Raw genomic sequence first — 14,944 nt, 5'->3', positions numbered from 1 at the left:
AGAATGCCAGCCGCGCTACTTTTGTGATCTGGGCTTCCATTGTGAGGACACTTCCAAGTGTCCAGAATCACGCCTAGGTTCCTGGTACAGTGAGCCATAGAGTGCTGCACACCATCCAGGATAGGCAGGCGCGCTTCCTCACAAGGGCCCCTGTAGCCACCTATCTTCTGTTCCATGGGTCAAAGCTACCTGTTCTCTCTCTGCAAGTGATGCTCAAGCAGCTCAGTTAAACTGCCTGTGTGTGGAGGGAATGTTTCATCCCAAACCCCAATCAAATTTTCACCAAGATTCATATGTGGAGCAAAGATATACTGGTTAAACTTTAGCAAATGTAGACCACAGTGAACATGTTGGAAATTCTGAGAACTATTCATATGCCTTCATGGCTGTTCTTTTTTTTAAAAAATGCTGCTGACATGTATGGCAAAGGGATTTTTAATATTATAATATACACTTATAGTAAAAGGTTTTCAAAATTACAAAGAATGGGAGTCCTGCCCTCCTACATTCTCCAAAGAAAGCCACTAGTATTAGTTCTTGCATTAAACAAGATGTCTAATATGATGTTCCTCAGAGAGGGAACCATAACCATGAGGAATCCACATTTCTTTACTCATAAGCAAAAACATAAAAAGCACCCAATAGGATTTAGGAAGGTTTCCCATTAAACTGACCCATTCCCCGAGACCTGGCACATTATGAATTGCTTTTGCTGTCCTCTCAAGTTTCTAAAGAAATTCCCTAGCAATATTGGAGTGCTGTTGTTAGGAAATGACAACAGCCAAAATGCTGTACATGAAAATTTTCTCATGTGTTGCTCTGGACTGTAACCATCAGCCGCATTTCAAACTGCAATAATTATTGACTGATAGTTACATTATAAATATTTGAGAATAATTTAAATTTTGTACTTTATTCTCATTTAATTTTTAAGGAACTAGTATGTCATGTTTTACAAATTCAGCATGCAATCTTACAGCAATTTTACAATTTCAGTTCCTTAAAAGCATCAATGCTTTTGAATGTACCCATTACAAGTAGAATTATTATGTGATATATTACAAGTGGAATCTTTTAATGATGCCATGATATTTGTGATATTCCCTAAATAGAGATCCATGAAGCTCATTGGAACAGTTACCTGTCCTTCCATGGCTTCTAATTCTTCCCATCTTGTACTCTGCTTTTAAGGATGGCAAGAGGGATGCTCCAATAGCAATTCCATCAATCCTGGCACTGAATTTAAGAACAGTGGGCTTCTTCTCCAAGCCCTCAGGCAACTGCGGAAATGCACTGGTTTCAATAGGCATCTGGTTTACGCTTGTAGGCGTCTTTTCTGCAGGTAATGGCGTTGCAGTGTCTTCTTTTGCAGGCTGCGGTCTGTTTATATTACAAAGAAACACAAATTATTAGACACACAATAAACATTGGGTCCCAGCTGCCTGATTATAATCCATAATATAGGCATGACCCTGCAAATTTACAGGAAATCTCCCAATGGCAACCTAAGTCGAGTCAAATACTTACACTGTCGATGGCTGTCTGATGAGGACAGAGATCTGTTTTGGAAGCTGATGAGACCTCCGCACCGTCATGCTGTGAAGGGCAGCTGGATGTTGAGGAATGTTGATACTGAGAGCACCAACTTTGAATACTGCAGCATTATTTGTTTTCAGCCCTCTTGGGGCACTGTGAAGACCCTGTGATTTGGCAATGCTGCATTTCACCACCGTTCTAAGAAGAAGAAAATTGCAGTTTTTAAAAATAGTTTCAAAATGCAGAAACGTATTTAGCATCAATAATGAATTACATTAAACTTAGTTAAAGAATTAGCAGCATCAGGAACATTAAAAACCGTGCTGAATTTGTAAAACATGACATACTAGTTCCTTAAAAGCACATCCATGAAATCCAGAAGACTGGACTATGTGGAGTTACTCACTGGCAACTTCATAGTTCAAAAAGTTTACAAATTTGGCAAACTGACAGGTGCAAATATTCAGAGTTCTGAAAACATGTGCGAGATTCCAAATCCACAACTTTAACTTTTGAAATAGGTGCTGTGAGCAAACATCAGCCAAAGATTGATCTCAAATTAAGCACGGGTTAATGGATGTGTATTGTCAGTTTATGCAGTCATTGCTTTTAACAAGGTATATGGCCGTGCACAGCAAAATAATTTTAATCACCACACAAAAAAAACAGTACATGTATGAATAGGAAAGATACATACACACAAACACCATGCATAGATCTGCATCTGCATTTTATTCTATTTCATTTATGAACAATTTTTGCTACTCCTTACTACACGAGAAATTTGCCGCATCTAGCTTGATCAAATAATTCTGTTATCTAGCAAAACACTAACACTTATTTCACAACATGCAAGCTTTTAATGACCATCTACTGTATTTGCCAGAGTATAAGACGACATTTCCACTCAAAATACAGAGTTTGTTATATTACATTACAGTACCTGTCATTGTCACCATTGTACGGCCGCAGCGCAGCCGCAGTGCCTCCGGCCCACCCCTGCATCTCCCTGTGACCGGCACTAGTGTGCAAGTGCACATGTGCAAGCTCTGCGTAGACAAGGGGCGGGCCAGAGCGCCACAGCTTCCCGCTGAGCAGAATGGGCCAGTCACACCGAAAAGGCTGGCAACCCTGTCTTGCTGCTGATGCTCGCTGCAGCCATGCTGATGACCCGCCACGGCTGCACTGGATACCATGCGATACTGGGTGGTATGTAGAATGAGGTGGGCGGGCATCGGGAGGCCACTATGGGCACCGGGCGGGCATTGGGAGGCCACTATGAGCAGCTATGTCTATCCCAATTGAAGTGCACCCAGTGTATAGGATGACCCCCCACTTGGAGGCATGTTTTTCAGGGGGGGAAAGTAGTCTTATATGCCAGCAAATATTATATTATATGCCAGCAAAAATTATATTCCTGATCTGAGCTGAAAACACAAAAAAGCACTGCATGTTTTTAAAAGACAAAAAAAACCCCTCATGGTTATGGTTTGAATATAGTTGATTCAAGTGAAAACCCACTCCCATCCCTCACTCAAAGTTAATTGTACGTTTGCATGGCTCAATGAGTAAACTTTCATGCTTTCAACCCTATTTTAAACCTGATATCCAGAAAAATCTCTGCCAGAACATTCATTATTGGCTCTGGAACGTGGAAATTCCTCCTACATTTTTTTACCGCTTCAGAAAGCAACTAGAACCTCATGTGCTCTCGGGTCTTCTGAACTGCAGCTAGTAAGCTTTTTCAGGATCCAATCTGACAGCAAAACATTATGTTGGGAGTCATGGGATCTAAATGGACAAAAGCTATTTGTGTTGTGATAAAGAAAGAAATGGGCTACGCCTGAGCAAAAAAGCTGATCACACCCATTATATGAAAGTCCCAGAGATTTTATTAATGTTTTCTTCTGTGTAGTGCACTTAGATGAAACAACTGCTTTCATGCAGCCTTGCTCAGAGACCTGTAGCTTATGTGGAGTAATCCAACCCTTATTTCTATGCATTGTTTTGATAAATTTCAACGTCACTTCAAAATCTCTCATGCACAAAATCGCTTTGGGTACACAAGGAGCATTTCTGATCAACTACTGCATCAGGGTTCGCAATGTTTTCGAGCCTGTGTGCACCTTTGTCAATTTTTGAGAGGTGAGCACCAGTCCAAAATGGCTGCCACAGGAATCAAACTTCCTGGGACGAAGGGAAGTCTGAAGGGTGATAGAATAATGCAATGACTAAGGAAAGCACAGGTCCTTACCAATCTCCATACTAGCCCTACCTTACAATGGCCCCACCCATCTTCTGAAAAGCTCAGCAGACACAAAAAGAAATAACAGAGAGTGCCAGGGCACACATGGGCAGAGGAGAGTCGTGTGCTATATCACATAGAAAATGATAGAATTTAGGACTGGTCAGCTCCTGAAGTAAATTGGACTTGAGTTTCTTCTATACTCCTATCTCTAAGCAACATTCAGATTTCTGCTTTAAGGTAAAGGTATCCCCTGTGCAAGCACCGGGTCATGTCTGACCCTTGGGGTGACGCCCTCTAGCGTTTTCATGGCAGACTCAATACGGGGTGGTTTGCCAGTGTCTTCCCCAGTCATTATCGTTTACCCCCCAGCAAGCTGGGTACTCATTTTACCGACCTCGGAAGGATGGAAGGCTGAGTCAACCTTGAGCCGGCTGCTGGGATTGAACTCCCAGCCTCATGGGCAGATCTTCAGAAAGCATATCTGCTGCCTTACCACTCTGCGCCACAAGAGGCTCTATTTCTCCTTTAGTGTGCCTTTAAACTGTATTCTTTAATTCCAATTCCAATGTGTAATTCCAAGCTATTTTGTTTCAGATTCCTAGTTTCATACAAGATGACAAAACTGTATTAAATATGTGGTACAATTCTGTATCTGGCAGTTCCTAACTTTTTTGAGAGTTGAACCATGAAATTATAATTGATTTGGGATTCCCCCGTGTTCATCTGATTGATCTGATACCTAACGGGAAGGTGGGCCCCTGGCTAGATGAGGGGATGAGATACTTAGTAGGTTTTTTGCCTTTTTAAAGGGAAATTATGGGGTTTTATTCTGTTTTTATTCTTTTATTGCTTGTAAACTGCCGTGAGCCCACCCAGGAACAGCGGTATATAAATCTAAATAAATAAATATGAACGTATATATGATATTGTTCCACTCTGCTGTTAAGCAATATTGAACTCTTGACGTTGGACTCATAGCAGACCTGATATTAATTATGTGTAATTCTTCGGTCACATCGTGTTTTTGTGTTAAATTTGTTGATCTGTGTTTTATAGTATGAAAAAGTGAGATTTAAAAAAATAGCGAGGGCACACATCTGAACCCAGAATATTGCTGCAAGTAACAGATAGATCTTATAGTTAGAGGAGAATTTCTCTCCCCAGTCAAATAGGAAGTTAGCTCTGAAGAGTGAAGAGATCCCTGGTTTTCGGATACCTCAAAAGTCAGTTAAAAATTCAGGATAAGTACTGGTGTTTCAAAAGAAGGTACTGGAAAGAGCGTACCAATCTTCTGGAAACCAAAAGAGAATACTCAAAGGAAATGTGGAAACTGAGAAACACTGGAAAAGTGGATCAGTTAAGCAAGCTATCAAAGTGAGGTTCATGAACGAATAGGTGAAGACCTCTGCATCGACATCAGATGTTCATTGTAAACAATGAAGCAATTAGTATTATTCAGCACAGCAAATTAAGTGTTCTCTGAAAAGATACATTTTGCGTATGAAACACACGGCATAAGAAGGCAACGACTGTTTTAAGACTCTCCACAGGGAGTCCTGAGGCTCTAGCACAATTTGGATGGACCTTTTCAGTCTGTTTCACTCATACTGCTGCACTGCTCCAGCATAGGAACTTCCTGCTAATGCAAAAGCCTACTCTTTGGGCAGAAGAATTTGATCAGCAGGATTCACCTTACATAGAAACAGACAGCAGAACAGGATGACAGGATCCAGACCACTATTAATATTCTCCATTGTCATAAAGCTGCATAGCTCATTAAATTCTTGATTTAAAACGTTCAGAAATTTGCCTACTACGAAAAAACCACACATTATAAAATTGAAATGATCACTTTCAGGTTGAAAGGAAAGGGGAGAGCAAACAAGAGGCATATTTAGAATAAATTCACAGCGAGCAGAAGATGGGCAAAGGACAGAATGCTTGGGGGTTTTCAGAACTTGCCCTGCCTGGCATCTCTCAGATCCATTCATGCTCCCTACCTGCTCCATACCTGAGGGGGTTCTGGCTCTCTAAGCCAGGGGTAGTCAAACTGCGGCCCTCCAGATGTCCATGGACTACAATTCTGGCAGAGGCTCCTGGAAATTGTAGTCCATGGACATCTGGAGGGCCGCAGTTTGACTACCCCTGCTCTAAGCCCTTGGCTACCGCTCTAGTTTTTGAATTTATGCTCAGCTCCCTCAATGGCTTGGTCTAAAGTGGTCAGCCCTTAACCTGGGGACTCTGGCAATTGAGCCAAAGTGCTAGCTAAGTGGTAAATGACAGAGGGATATCATTCTTCACCTTTTAGGTTTTAGATTTAAGGTGGTTCCAATTATTGTTCTAAAAATTATGTGAATAGGTAACCTCTGAGATTCCAGCCACTTCACACTATGAAGTAGCTGCTCCTTAATACTATACAATTTTAGTAACATTTAATGTTATTTTCCCTGAATATCATTTGTGGGTGCAATTATATACCTAAAATGAAGTCAGAAAAACTCATTTCTTTCTTGGCCCGTTTGCTCTCTTAAGTTTTTTTTTGCCTATAACAGATTTTTAAAATTCAGCTAAATTAAATGCCTAAGAAAATAGTGCGGCTCTTCGTGTTATATTGTTTGGGTATAACAGAGACCTTCCAACTGGTTGGAGAATCTTCATTGACTTTTTTTTTAACTTGCACTTACCGAATATTTGGTGTGATCCCTTCCAACAGAACAATAGTAACACCACCAATGTGAGCAGTAGCACTTGTCTCCGTCATCTTTTGATGAAGTATATCTTTAAATTAAAAAAAATAGGTTAAACCTGTGTGAAATTTTATACTGTTTGCATTTGTTTTCATAATAGCATAGGCAAAGCATAAAGGAATAATTATTTTTAATTGCCAAAATGCACTTACTGTAATCGTTCGAGAACAGAATAAAGAAATAAATGTTTTACTTATGTCTTAATTTTATTATCGTAGAAGATCAACAATAATGTATTTTCAGATACTCAATCTACCTTTCATTTTTTCTTTGAGTGTAAAACTCCCATGGATCCTCTTCAGCTCAGCTTCCCTTGTTAGCCCACCGATGCCTGCTTCAAGATGCATGCGATTCACCATGCCTATTCGAAATACTATCAAGGTCACATGCGGAGGTTCAGAGGTGACTAAACTGCGCTTTCTCTGTGTTCTGCTTAAGCTGTTGTTATCCAGCTCATTCTCAAATATTACTCTACAGGCAGACTCAGTAGGACTCCGAACACCTACAGAAAACAGATAGCAGGAAAGCAGAAGTACAAGAACAGAAAGTAGAATTCATAGTTATCCTTTTTCTTATGCATTCAATGCATGTGTCATACTTTGTAGGTAAGAAGATTCATAGAATGTTTTAACAAATAGAAGGTATAGTGGGAAGATTTGGGGCCACACCTACAAAACAATACCATGTCTGTCTTAATTCCCTTGTATCATCCCTAGTTCTGAACACTGCAGACTTATTCAGTTTTATATAGCTATATATATGAAGAACTGAATTGAAGTGCAAGGAGAAAGACATTTTCATAGAATCATAGAATCATAGAGTTGGAAGGGGCCATACAGGCCATCTAGTCCAACCCCCTGCTCAACGCAGGATTAGCCCTAAGCATCCTAAAGCAGGATTTTGCATCTTTCAGTGTAAGCTGACAATGCACAAATATAGAAGAAATTACTAGCGGTATGAATATTATGAACAGTAGCATTGGTAAATATCAGGTGAAATACACATCATGTGGCGTTCACTCCATCTCTCTATCGAAGAACAGTTTCAGGACTTTGATTGCATAGCAAAAATAAAAACCATTAGCTGTTCCCCAATTAGTGAAAACTAGAAATTGTCAACTCCTTTATTAATTGTTTTGTGAGAAAGATTGCAAATTAGAACATTGCAGAATGTTCCACTTCTGGAAAATATCAGCTGCCTCGTGGTTTTAAATCAGGGTCTGGCACAGACATCACTTTTAGCCTTCAGTTAATTGGACTGTAGGTAGCAATATAATCCAGGTACTTAAGGCTATTGGATGCAATAGCTAAAGAGCACCTGAGTGTTCAGGGGCCCTGCACTCCCAAATGCCAGTTGATGGAGAACCATTTTATACACTCTCTGTTGGTACTGAAATTAGACACAACATGCTAGATCTTTGGTCTCATTCAGGAAGACTCTCCTTATGTTCAAAACTTAAATGATTTGAAGACACCATTCCGTGCTCGATGTTTTTCTCATTCATGTAGAAACTTCAGGAATAGTTTTTTTTTTTTTACAAATGCATTATTAAAGCTTCTAGTTAATACCTGTTGGAAGACTATTGTGTCCAGATTTGGTGACAGGAGATTCTTGAACCACACTTCCTCTGTTGCCCACAGCATTTGACATCCAGTTGTAAAAGCTCACTGATGATGGCTCAGTTAATAAAGGATGTTCTGACAACATGTCAGAGGGCACTGCGTTTACTAAATGGACATCAAATACAACACAATTCACTGTATGTCCCATAAAACTGGTATTCAAGTAATACAGGAGGATAAAACTTTCTCAGTTCCCTGGCCACAAGAACATATTCTAAGGAAACAGAGAGCATCAACTGCAAAGTTAGTACTAAATTAATATAACATGGATACAAAAACAGGATATTTAACAGGCCTCGCTGTGTGGCCATATGCTTAACTCATGAAACCCTGGGGTTTCTTCTTGGCCCTGGAAGGGTTTCCAGAATGGGTGGGAGTTAACAAATTACAAACATTTATTTGTAATATGACCATATATGGTCACGTCAACTTGCTCACCCCTCCCAAAATGGCCAATGCTAGGTCTTGGAGGAGGTGGGAAGGGGAGTGGCCAGGTGCATGCATGCACAGCTATGCTTCCCAACATATTCTGCACGATCACACTACTTCTGGGGTTTCTGGGAGCCAGAAGAATGCTTCATGGGTTTCTCAGTGGTGAGAAGGCTGAGAAAGGCTGCCTTCACTGAGTTAACGAACCTTCATCTCTGTGTCCCTGTTCTGAAGATGCTGGTGCTCAGACCACTGCCCCTAAAGGATCACTGTTACTTGCTGTTTTGAATTAATTAAAAAGCATCCTGCTGGAAAATACCATGCATAAACCGTCTGCACGACTTCAAGACATTTAATTCCCAGACAGCCCTCGCTGTCTGATTGGTTGCTGATTTAAATGAACTTTTCTCCCAAGTAAGTGAGCTCAGAACTGCAAGTTCAAGATGTTCAGCTAAGTACATTTCTCTAAAGCAGTCCATCTCAGTCGTAATATTCCAACTCAAGGCCAGAGGGTAGACTTCACTTTCAGGAACTGGATTACCTCCTGATTGAAGACAGTCTCTCACATAGGTGGAACTATAGGTTTCCCAACCTGATAGGGGTGGCCCACCCACTACACTTACTCTGGCTATGGAACCATTTGATGTACTGGTTAAGAGTGGCAGCCTCTAATCTGGAAAATCGAGTTTGATTCCCACTCCTTGGGCCAGTCTAGTTCTCTCAGAGCTCTCTCTGCCTCACCTACCTCACAGGGGAGGAAGAATAGGCAATTGTAAGCCACTTTGACTTTCGATAACTAAAAAGTGGGTTACAAAAAAAAAAACCCTTCTTCTTTTTCTCTTTCCATATCAATGAAACTGTCTTTAAACACCTGCCTTCTGCACAGATTAAAGGGTTTCTCTGGAGGTACTTTGAGTGCCAGTTTATGGCTTCTTACAATTTGGAGGTAGCAAATAGAAGCAGGAGACTTCAAAAATTATTCTGTGGCTATTGTGTATAAGCTACACCTAGGCTTTTAGAGGTGTCAATTAAACTCTCATACCAGAGATGTAAGTCATGTTACCATATGCACTTCTCAAAAAAGATCAGAGGACAGTTTACTGCCTGACACTGAATATTTTGACCTTAGCTAAACACCTGAGCACATGTGGGGAAGATGGCAATAGCTCGCTACTTCTTAAAGTTCTCTTCTACTTGAACAACTGATGTTCTTGTTTCAAGGGTTTACTGCCTATCACTAATCGGTGGGGCATGATGGGTGTTTGCTGTACAAGAATCCTTGTACAGAGAGGTTCCTCAGCCTTGTGAAGTTACTGTCCTGCCTCCCACAAAAACAACACACATCCAGAAGAAAAGTAGAATCTCTACTGAGAACAAAGATTTATAATAAGTAAGATTTTGCTTCTTATTTAAGGAGTATTTTTTCAGCAAGGAAAGTAGGTTGCTCACCAGCTAACTTCTACAGATTATTTTAAAAGTCAGAAGTCCAGGAGGACATTCAGTGTGGACAAATGTAAAAAATGCTCTGAAAATACAGATAAGCTTGAATATTGTGGGAAAGCTCCACTCATGGAAGGGATTTCTGTCAGTGAGGTCAGCTTCCTCGTCTCCTCTGTAGCCCAAAGGGCACCCTGAAATGCTGATCATGGGAAGCAGGAAGCACCAGGAAAAGCATGAGGACAGTGTCAGAGGTCTGAAGTTTTTTTTACCAGAAATGTCCCACCCCTAACTTAAAGAGAGACTTTGTAATAAATAAAATGTAAAATAGATAAATGCTATTTATGGACAGAAGAAGTTATTTTGAAAATGTATAGGTGAAATACCTGCATCAAATTCAAACTCTGCTCCATCCGCACTTGTGTCACTTTGAAGACCACCTCCATTGTCTGCACCAAAGCCATCCTCTTGGCCATGGGGGACAGATGACTGGAGTTCCATTGGCTGAGTTGGCCTGTGTAAACTCACCCCTTTGGAGGCTGGTGTCACAACAATGAACTTCATCCACTGCCCAGCTAAGGCAATGAGAACTCTCTTTGATGTTACAAGAGCAGGAAGGCCATCCCTCTGGAAGACAAGCACACGTCAAAGATAATTTTTTACTTGGAACCCAATTGTGTTATAATCCCACCCACCCCCAAAAAACTTTGACAAAATACGTAGAAAAAGAGGAGACAGCAGGTCTCAGTCATGCAACTTTCTGACCTGCCTGGCTGACAATTTCATTTATCAAATGGAAGATGAACCCACAAGAGGTTCAGCCATACTGGACTTAATACTGACCAACAGGCAAGAGTTGGTGGATGAGGTGAAGGAGGTGGGGACCCTAGGGGGAAGTGACCATGTCCTCATAGAATTCCTTTTGAGATGGGGAGCCAAGGAAGCTTGTAGCCAGACGCGGATGTTGGATTTTCGTAGGGCAAACTTTAATAAACTCAGAGAGATGATGAGTGTCATACCATGGACGAGAATGTTGGAAGGGAAGGGAGCATGTGAAGGGTGGGCGCTACTCAAACAAGAGCTATTGCATGCTCAATCAATAACTATCCCAGAAAGAAGAAAACACTGCAGGAGCTCTAAGAAGCCTATTTGGATGAACAGAGAACTTCAAGAGGATCTAAGAAAGAAAAGGAAAATGTTCAGGAAATGGAGGGAAGGACAGAGCTCTAAAGAAGAGTACCTACAGATTACTAGGCACAGTAGATCAATCATCAGAAAGGCCAAAGCTGAGAGTGAACTAAGATTGGCCAGGGAAGCCCATTGTAACAAGAAAAGATTTTTCAGTTATGTGAGGAGCAAACGTAAAGTAAAGGAGGCAATAGTCCCAATGTTGGGTGCAGATGGACAAACTCTAATGGAAGATGCAGAGAAAGCAGAAAGGCTTAGTGCCTATTTTACATCTGTTTTTTCCCACAGGTCAAAGGGTTTAGGCACATGTAGAGATAGCAGTAGCCAAAGGATAGTGTCTGGGTTGCAGGTTGACAGGGATAGAGAGGTTGTTGAGAAGCATTTAGCTGCACTGGATGAGTTCAAATCCCCTGGGCTGGATGAAATGCACCCGAGAGTGCTCAAAGAACTTTCCAGAGAACTTGCAGAACCCTTGTTTATCATCTTCAGGACCTCTTTAAGGACTGGAGAGGTCCTGGAGGACTGGAAGAGAGCCCTCTTATTCCGATCTTCAAAAAAGGGAGGAAGGATGACCCGGGAAACTACAGACCAGTGAGTCTGACTTCTGTTGTGAGGAAGATAATGGAGCAGATATTAAAGGAAGCGATCTGCAAACATCTGGAGGACAATTTAGTGATCCAAGGAAGTCAGCAAGGATTTGTCTCCAACAGGTCCTATCAGACCAACCTGGTTTCCTTTTTTGATCAAGTAACAGGTTTGCTGGACTGTGGAAATTCGGTTGATGTCGTTTACTTGGATTTTAGTAAAGCTTTTGATAAAGTTCCCCATGATGTTCTGATGGATAAATTGCCTGCAATCTGGATTTTCAGATAGTTAGATGGATAGGGAATTGGTTAGAGAACCACACTCAATGAGTTGTTGTCAATGGTGTTTCATCAGACTAGAGGGAGGTGAGTAGCGGGTACCTCAGGGCTCGGTGCTCGGCCCCGTATTTTTAACATATTTATTAATGATCTAGATGAGGGGGTGGAAGGACTGCTCATCAAGTTTGCAGATGACACCAAATTGGGAGGAATGGCAAATACTCCGGAAGATAGAGACAGAGTTCAACGAGATCTGAACACAATGGAAAAATGGGCAAATGAGAACAAGATGCAATTTAATAAAGATAAGTGTAAAGTTCTGCATCTGGGTCAGAAAAATGAAAAGCATGCCTACTGGATGGGGGATACGCTTCTAGGTAGCACTATGTGTGAACGAGACCTTGGGGTACTTGTGGATTGTAAACTAAACATGAGCAGACAGTGTGATGCTGCGGTAAAAAAGGTGAATGCCATTTTGGGCTGTATCAACAGAGGCATCACATCAAAATCACAAGATGTCATAGTCCCATTGTATACGGCACTGGTCAGACCACACCTGGAGTACTGTGTGCAGTTCTGGAGGCCTCACTTCTCAAAGGAAAGTGCAAACTATTGTTCAGAATGTGTACAGATATTCATAGATTACAACTCACACAAATCTATCATCCAGGTTATTCACTTTTGCTCTGGCATGAATGAACGGGGGGGGGGGGAATCCCAGAGCCAAATGGTCCTTTTTACTCTTTCCCCCACTTCCTTGGTCACAGTGAGACTGTTGTTTTCCTCACAGAGTTTTTAGAAACCATACTATGTGCATTTCTACAAACAGGCTCAGGAATTGTCACCTCAAACCATTTAGAAAACAGACTTCAATACACCATTTTATAAATTATTTGTCAATCAAACAGCTAGTTAGGTTATTAAATAGGTCAACGGGTTATAGTTGGTTTGGAGGACTAACTTTATATAATCTTAGAAATCAAATAGTAGTCTAGAGAATGTGATATAAACATCTGATTTATGTTTTCTATGATTTCTATGTCTGTGTTTTTACAATATTTTATGGCAAAAGGATCAAACATCATTAACTGAATAGATCTGTGGTCTCCAATCCCTATCAGTCCCACCTGGTCACTAAGTAACTAAGGAAGGTATACATAAGGACTGTCCTGCATATTCCAAGCACTAAACCAGGTGAACTATGGACTACACTGGACAGACAGTACTTCGAAATGCTAACTCAGAAAGACCTGAAATGATATTTGAAAAATTAAGCAACTTTTAAAAGCCAAGCAAGACAAATCACTGGTAAGGTACCTGAAATGATATTTGAAAAATTAAGCAACTTTTAAAAGCCAAGCAAGACAAATCACTGGTCAGGTAATTTTCATCAATCCACCCACCTCTAAAGCTTCGGTCATTATGCAGTCCATGACAGCACAAACTCGCAATGTTCCTTCTGTTTCCAGTTTGTTTAAAGAGGATTTCACTTGATCAATAGGAACAAGCCAAGCGCCAACAGCAGGCGTTGCAGTGCTTAGAAGGTCCAGTTGCCTGTGGGAAAGAAAATCAGCTATGAATACAACAAATATTCCTTTTAAGATGATTTACTGATACCCAATTGTTTTCAAAGAGCCTCTTGTGGCGCAGAGTGGTAAGGCAGCAGAAATGCAGTCTGAAAGCTCTGCCCATGAGGCTGGGAGTTTGATCCCAGCAGCCGGCTCAAGGTTGACTCAGCCTTCCATCCTTCTGAGGTCGGTAAAATGAGCACCCAGCTTGCTGGGGGGTAAACGGTAATGACTGGGGAAGGCACTGGCCAACCACCCCGTATTGAGTCTGCCATGAAAACACTAGAGGGTGTCACCCCAAGGGTCAGACATGACTCGGTGTTTGCACAGGGGATACCTTCACCTTCACCTTTAATTGTTTTCACTTGACACAAACAGAATGGTTCATTTGATTAGGGGTTTTAATTTTTGGTCTGTCTGTAACCCACCATGAGCCGGTTCCGAGAGAAAAGAAGAATTGATAAGACCTGAACACACACTGATTTTGTGCATTTAACAAGCCATCCATCATGGAGGGGACAGGGAAGTGGACATGTTCACTGTCTCAGCCAGAGTCACCCAACAATTCTTCAATGAGTCTGACCATTTCCTCTATACCAGAATTGGGAGGGTAAAAGCAGAGCTGAAAGGATGGCACCTTTCTGGCAGCCCAAGTTCAAATCTGCCTGCACAGAGGAGGAAGCACCTCTGTGATCACAACTTGTGCGTTTGGTGGTCACACGGGAGCGATACAAGGGGAGGGGAAGGAGCAGCCCTCTGTTACATCAGCTACGGCAGACATCTTCAAAGGCGGAGGCACCTTGAAATGATAAGTGAGTTGGAATGTCATCTATATCGCTCCTTTCCTTTCGGTTATATGACATGTGAGCTGGAACGCTCTGTTGCATTCTTTCTTTCCTTTAAGGCCTGTAAAAGCTGCTAGTCATCTTCTTTCTTTCAAACGGCAACTGAGTTTTGACATTCACAAAGAAAGCTAACCTGTGGATTATATTACTAGTATTTACAAGCTTGAAGCTGCCTTTTCGGAAGTATCGATCTACTTTACTCTTATGATACGGTTTTAATGTATTTTTAGATGTAAACCAGCCTGAGCTCCTGGAAAGGGCAATATGTAAACAATACATTTATTTATTTGATTTATTTATTATTTGATTTATATACCGCCACTCTCTAAGAATCATGGCAGGTTAAAATAAAATGATAAAACAACAATAAAATAACAAATATATAAAATGTTTGAATTGACAGTTAATCTTTTAAATTAATTGTCCGAGTGGATGAACATACTTTGATTGTTATATTATCT

The 14,944-nt window shown here is 41.0% G+C and overlaps 1 protein-coding gene across 1 annotated transcript in view; it reads right to left on the bottom strand.

The window, feature by feature from the left end:
* LOC143841965 (bridge-like lipid transfer protein family member 1) overlaps positions 1 to 14,944 on the bottom strand; it is a 59,047-nt gene that overhangs the window by 33,503 nt on the left and 10,600 nt on the right. The window contains exons 8-14 of the mRNA XM_077346514.1: positions 13,474 to 13,624; positions 10,406 to 10,646; positions 8,100 to 8,258; positions 6,788 to 7,033; positions 6,469 to 6,562; positions 1,528 to 1,734; positions 1,142 to 1,380 (exon numbers count right to left, since the gene is read on the bottom strand). Of these exons, the coding sequence (XP_077202629.1) occupies positions 1,142 to 1,380; positions 1,528 to 1,734; positions 6,469 to 6,562; positions 6,788 to 7,033; positions 8,100 to 8,258; positions 10,406 to 10,646; positions 13,474 to 13,624 (1,337 nt within the window). The remainder of the gene's footprint in view (positions 1 to 1,141; positions 1,381 to 1,527; positions 1,735 to 6,468; positions 6,563 to 6,787; positions 7,034 to 8,099; positions 8,259 to 10,405; positions 10,647 to 13,473; positions 13,625 to 14,944) is intronic.

The sequence above is a fragment of the Paroedura picta genome, chromosome 7 (assembly GCF_049243985.1).
Source record: "Paroedura picta isolate Pp20150507F chromosome 7, Ppicta_v3.0, whole genome shotgun sequence".
In the NCBI taxonomy this organism is placed as follows: Eukaryota; Metazoa; Chordata; class Lepidosauria; order Squamata; family Gekkonidae; genus Paroedura; species Paroedura picta.
This window is presented reverse-complemented; position numbering and strand designations above follow the sequence as displayed.